The sequence below is a fragment of the Aplysia californica genome, unplaced genomic scaffold, assembly GCF_000002075.1.
Source record: "Aplysia californica isolate F4 #8 unplaced genomic scaffold, AplCal3.0 scaffold00093, whole genome shotgun sequence".
Lineage (NCBI taxonomy): Eukaryota > Metazoa > Mollusca > Gastropoda > Aplysiida > Aplysiidae > Aplysia > Aplysia californica.
The window spans coordinates 961,953-968,251 of NW_004797363.1; the positions used below are offsets into that span (position 1 = coordinate 961,953).

General features: G+C 41.4%; 1 protein-coding gene across 1 annotated transcript in view; it reads right to left on the minus strand.

Moving 5' to 3' along the window:
• Nucleotides 1–1,045: 1,045 nt before the first annotated feature.
• The window catches only part of LOC101858548, a 40,755-nt gene continuing 35,501 nt past the window's right edge, over nucleotides 1,046–6,299 (minus strand). Inside the window, exons 4-7 of the mRNA XM_013080629.2 lie at nucleotides 6,025–6,172; nucleotides 5,208–5,318; nucleotides 3,756–3,927; nucleotides 1,046–2,757 (exon numbers count right to left, since the gene is read on the minus strand). Coding sequence (XP_012936083.2) covers nucleotides 1,578–2,757; nucleotides 3,756–3,927; nucleotides 5,208–5,318; nucleotides 6,025–6,172 — 1,611 coding nt within the window. The 3' untranslated portion in view covers nucleotides 1,046–1,577. The remainder of the gene's footprint in view (nucleotides 2,758–3,755; nucleotides 3,928–5,207; nucleotides 5,319–6,024; nucleotides 6,173–6,299) is intronic.

Genomic DNA, 6,299 nt, shown 5'->3' on the forward strand with positions numbered 1-6,299 from the left:
TGTGTGTGTGTGTGTGTGTGTGTGTGTGTGTGTGTGTGTGTGTGTGTGTGTCTGGAAAAAGATCCCAATTTTCGGCAAAGCTATTTTTTACAAAAATGTTAAAAGACCAAAAAAAGTAATACCTAGTCAAAAATGTTGTTCCATTAGAATACACACTATGAGCATTCTTAATAACATGTTGAAAAGATTCTAAAAGTCTGTTTTAAATATTTTTGTTAATTACTTTTTGCAGCATGTTGGACTCCACTAAAGGTTACAAATTTGCCAGAAATTTTGGGGGGTTTTCAAACTTTGTTTTTATACCCTGAGTTAAAAAATATGGCACATCTTTTAAAAAATTACTCAAGATATTTGAAAAGTTTAAAAATCAGTGTGTTCAGCTACCTTCATTTCAATATTCAAAAGAGTGCTCTATTTGCCAACACAATAAAGTTAAGGGAACTGCATTGTTAAAAGTAAAAAAAACAAAAGAATTAATTTGTGTAACCCTAACCACAACACTTATCTTCATATGAAGAGACATGGAGGTCGCTGTCCTACCAATATTGGGTCATCAAAACACCAATTCACTCACAATTATCACCACGATCGCATTACCTTACAGCGCTTCCCGTCGAGTGCGAGCTACCTTCGGGGCAATACGCTGATGTCACAGAAACTGTGAACCGAAACACATGGGACATTAGGACACACAAGCGTCTATCAACTGCACTCCAGTCATGAAAATCGTTTGCACCTTATTTACAGATGACGATTCTCAAAAACTGTTTTATTCATTGACTGCGTTTTATGCTGGGAATTCCCGCTTAGAGAAACGGTGAGCAACAGCGCTTGTGTTCAGCTGCTTCAACAGTTTTAGTATAGTTCATGTTCCTGTTTACGTGATTAATGTCATGCCACTGAATGTCTTTACTCCATAGTCACTCAACGGAACTAGGGTTTCTCTTGGTGACATGTACACTTCGGGTTATCGTGCCTGTGAAATGTGTTTGACAATGCAATACGCTGATAATACTACGATAATTTTTCTGAAAAATTTACCCCCTTTTTTTTACTGTCAAATGTGCATGTTTATTTTTTTTATAAATTACGTTACGAAATGGCACTTTATGGCAGTTATTAAAGTACACAGACATAATAATGTCATTTTTAATCTAAGTTTTCTTTTTTACCAGGTGCAAAGAAACTGGCCTGCAATAGAAAACTACATTTCCTCTTGACGCTTAATGTCAACAGAGGATGAAAAGTAAAAGTAATTAAGTACTAACACAGTTCTCAGTGTTTGGTCTATGGGATGTGTAGAGTCTTGTTCCATGTCGGGAAAAAAGTATAAATGATCCACTACTCTCCTTGATTGAATTACGATGTCCCTTTTCACGGTTGCAGACTGAGGATGCAACCAGCTGGGACCCTGATGAACTCGGCGGGGATCTCACGTGTACACGTGCCAAACCAATCTATAAAGAGTTTTTTCATCAATACACCTTTGGAATTCCCCTCAGCTTGTCCCAGGCATTAGGGAAATTGGATCCTCCTAGATACAAATAGAAAATACCAATAACGGTACGTTTCAGGATTTACACCTGAAGTTTCTGTGTAACGCTGTGTAACAATTGATTGTCTCCCTTATCCAGGCGTTTTCGCACTGACGGCACTCCTGTAGGTCGGCGAGTTGCCAGATATCTGTCACGCAGAAGAGTGTCGGTCTTCTCATCCTCCTGGTCAGACCCAGCAGTAGCTGGACTTGCTGACCGGGGAGTGGACGGCGATGTCGAGATGAGGTCATGTGATCTTGTGACTGGGTCGTCTGCGACGTGGGTGATGCGTTGAGAATGATTACATGGAGTAATGTCTGCACTGCTGCAGTGAGCCTCAGGGGAATGTCTACCACCTTGTGTTGGTGAGACGGACGGCGAAGATGCTCCCGACATCCTGGAACCCAAGCTGGATTCATCAACGCAAGTGTTACATATAACCAAACTGTCTAATTTGTCGTCAGGCATACACCCCTTCTGCGAAATAGAAAGCATTTCGGTACTGTGCCTCGAGGGTCGCTCGGTAGCTGCTGTTGCCGTCGGAGCACGTCCTATGTTATGGAGAGAAAAGCTTATATGAATTTCTCCAGATTTTTTTGAAAGTTTGTGGGCTGTACCTTCTAAGTCATTGTTCTCCTTCCCTGAGACCTCTAAAATTACAGGGTAGTTGTTCAAGCTGACACTACTGTTCCTGCGAAGTTGCAAGATTTCTTGAACAGAACTGCCGTTAGTTTCCATGGTCAGCGCCGTTGGCTTTGAGTAACCCCGATCAGTAGAGTCTGTTGATCCTGATGTCAGTTCAACCTCCTCTTCCTTCAACTTAGCAGGGCTCTTCTTGTTACTGTAGACGGCTCCCTTCTTACTCTCACGGTCACTTTTCCAGAGTTTTGAGTGTGGGCGAAATTTGAATATGCCTGGAGTCGTCTTTGAAAGTTTGGTCTTGACTGGAGAGCTGACAGAGGCAGAATATGTTTTATCTTTACTGCTCAATTTCTTCCTACCATGGTTGCCATTACCTCGGCCCGTGTGCAAAGGCCACATCCGAATGTCGCCATTTAATTGAAGAGCCCGCTTAGTGCTTTCCTGCGTGCTGAGTGTAGGGTCGGTAGAATGGCTCGCCAGAAAGCGGTGGGCGCGGCCATGTTGGGGGCGCTGAGGGAAATCTTTGTTGTCTTTACACCGGCAGAAAGCCTTCCGCAGACAGGGAATCATGGGAATGCGCCTGGGAGGGGGGGGGGGATAAAAAAGATAAAGACGTTTTAGTAAGAGGAACGATCACGTCGTGAAACATCTTCATGAACTGAAATTAATTATACAAGTATGAACTTAGTAGCACCTATAAAAAGGTTGTTTGACTCCAAATTCGAAAAAAAGAAAACAAAAAAGCAACAGCAACAGCAACAGCAGCAATAACAACAACAACAACAACAACAACAACAACAACAACAACAACAACAACAACAACAACAACAACAACAACAACAACAACTGTGGGCTTTCTCATTCTCTGAAGAGTCAACATCGGGGTCTACGCATTTTGCGAAAAGTCTGTTTACAGCCATCCCTAGAAACTGTCACAGAAGAAATTTGGGTTTTCTTGTAGCAAGATAAGAATATTTCAAATTATTTTGATTTTCCATTTGTCAGGAGAGGAGCTTCAGCCATCCATGCACTCTTCGAACTTTAACTTTAAGAGTGCACGCCCATTGGTAAATTGAGTGAATACAGTCTCGTGTGTTTTGATCACCTGAGTTATCATAATTTATGTCCCCATCGACAGAATTTACACTAATTAGGAGATGAGATGCTTCGATTCCAACTGCATGGGCAAATCTTGACTGCAAGGGATACAAAATTGCAGAACAAAGACGAATAATATGCTTGATAGAAAAAACTTCATCACACCGGAATCGAACTCGTGTCTACCGCGTATTAGAGCGAAGTACCCAAGTGCTACACCAAAGATGTCGGTCTTTGAGTATCTCATCTTTTTACATCAGTTTCAAATGAATTCACAGCGTTATTCAGACATTCAATGAATCTAATCAGTATTGGAATATAACAATCTGGCTGACAACCGCTTTGTGTGTAAATATATGCTTTAGAAAGTACATGTGTATATTTTATATATATATAAAGTCAACAGTTTATCCATATATATCGGTAAATCTATCTGTCAGTAAAATGCTAAGACAAACTCATATCTTATTGAGCAACTACCTGAGGTTTCGACAGATCCGAGTACTGAAGATGCCATAAATAATTGGATTTGCTGCTGAGTTCAGCGGGGCTGCAGACTGGATGAAGGTCGATAGTCGATTACTCTTTGGAATCATTTCATAGACGTCCAGGAGATTGTAGAGAAAGAACGGGCTCCAGCATAACGTGAACACTGTAGCGACAGGGGGAAATATACAAAACATTACTCAGTTTCCATACTGTGCTCATAATATTTATTGTTGGAGATTAAGGAGGATGTGGATGGGTGATTGGAGGTTGAAGGGGAGGTGGTGGTTAGGGTCGGGGTGGTAAGGGAAGGCATGGATGGAGGTGGTAGTGGATGGGAGATGCTGGTTGGGGTGGGAGGGGGAGCGAAGGATGTGTGTGTGTGTGTAGATGGTAGAGCAGGGGTGTGAAGGGAAAGGTGTGGGTACGGGTGTGAGGAGAGAGGAGGGAAAATGAGGAACGGTCATAGTTGTAATCGTAAGTGAATTTGATTATTTATTTTTAAATCGCATCGGCAAAGATTATTTCTATTATTGTCTACTAATCCAAGACCAGATTCCAGCTCGCCACAAATCTCTTCGTGAGTACACTAAGATCATTTAGCAGTCACGCTGCTTCAATATTTCTTAACAGGGCCAAATTGGGTTTAGAAGGACACAGCATCTCGCCACCAAGACAAAGATACTCGACTAAATATAATAATATTCACCCACCATGGTATCATGCGGAACTTTTGCGCGCAACTTAACAGTGAAGAACCTCAGTGGTACATCACCGATACCGGTGCCACTTTGCTACCCTAGAGTTACTAAGCTTTATCTGCTCAACACCTAGTTTTGACAAATTTGACGTAAAAGAATTTGAGTTTCACAACATGTCAAGCTTTTTCGATTTCAATTCTTTGAATAACTTGAAAATGACTCCGAATAATCCGCCACCATTGACATACTTAGACATTTGAGGAGGCCGATTTCAACCATGACTGCCAGGCTAACTTGGACTGAGAATCTAACAACGTCCCAGTATAAAAACTGAAAAACTTGATAAAAATTCTACCCATACAGGAAAAGAAGCCTTCGGCATGCCACAGCGAAGTGACCAACCTCCACACTACAGGCACCAGTCCCAACACTATAACGTTCATAGGTAGATATCAAGTTAGCCTGAAGTTTTAAATTTGAACGTTTGTAGAGTTTGTATATATTAGACACGGTGCGATAGAATCAGATGCTCGTCAATTTTTGGGCACTTGGAGTTATTGGTATGATCTAGAAGGTTGTTTTTTTAAAATTCATCTTAACTTGTATGCAAAAATTCAAAACCAATCTATCTTGAATAGAAGTCGCGATATCTGCGATTGAACAAGGTGGAGGTTGCCAAAGATGCGGGGTGAGAAAAGCAGTGATGATGTGATGTATGATCAGAATACAGTATAAAATGCCTTACCTATAACTATGATGAGAGTCATTTTGATGGTCCGTATCTTGGCCTGAGGAATGATGCCTCTCCCGGAGTCGTGTCTGCTGGCATTGATGGTCAGACGATGGACAGAAGAACCTGGAGAGAAGATGGATAGTTTTGAAGAATGGTTCTTCTACATAATCTTCTCATTATCTGTGACATATGCCAAAATATCTCTTTTTTCCCAGAGGAAAATATAATAAATTGTGTGTTCGTGAGTGTCTTTGTGTTTATGTTTGTGTGTGCCAGAAATAAATAGAGATAGAGCGAGAGAGAGAGAGAGAGAGCGAGAGAGAGAGAGAGAGAGAGACAGACAGACAAACAGACAAAATGAGAGAGAGACAGAGGGGGGAAGATGGTGTCGTAGTCGGGGAGAAGGGTACCCGGTAAGATATAATGAGTTTGTAACGTCACCATCATCACCACTACTACCACTGCCGCATACAACAACAGCGACGACGACGACAACAACAACAACAACAAAAACAACACTAAAAAAACAAAAACAGCAACAACAACAACAGTAACAGCAAAAACCAATTACAGCACCACCAGTAACGAAAACAGCACCGCTTGTAACGAACACAAGAAAAAGCAGCAAAAACAACAGCACCAATAGCACCACCACCACCACCATCACCACCACCACCAACAACAACAGCAGCAACAATAGCAGAAAGAACAACAACAACAGCAACAACAACAGCAACAACAACAACAACAACAACAACAACAACAACAACAACAACAACAACAACAACAACAACAACAACAGTAACAACAGCCTTTGCTGGGAACTCACCACTGCTCTGTGACATTCTGTCCAAACGGGACCCAGACACATTGCTCTGCCCCTTAGACCAGATGATGTAGATGATGGCGATGTAGCAGATGGCGATGATGATGGCTGGGATGAAGAACGTCACCACAGAGATGGATGTGATGAACAACTGGGAAAATGGTCACAAATTAAGATTATTTTAAAACGTTTGGCAACTCTAATCTATCTATCTAACTACGTGTCTATCTATCTATCTATCTATCTATCTATCTATCTATCTATCTATCTATCTATCT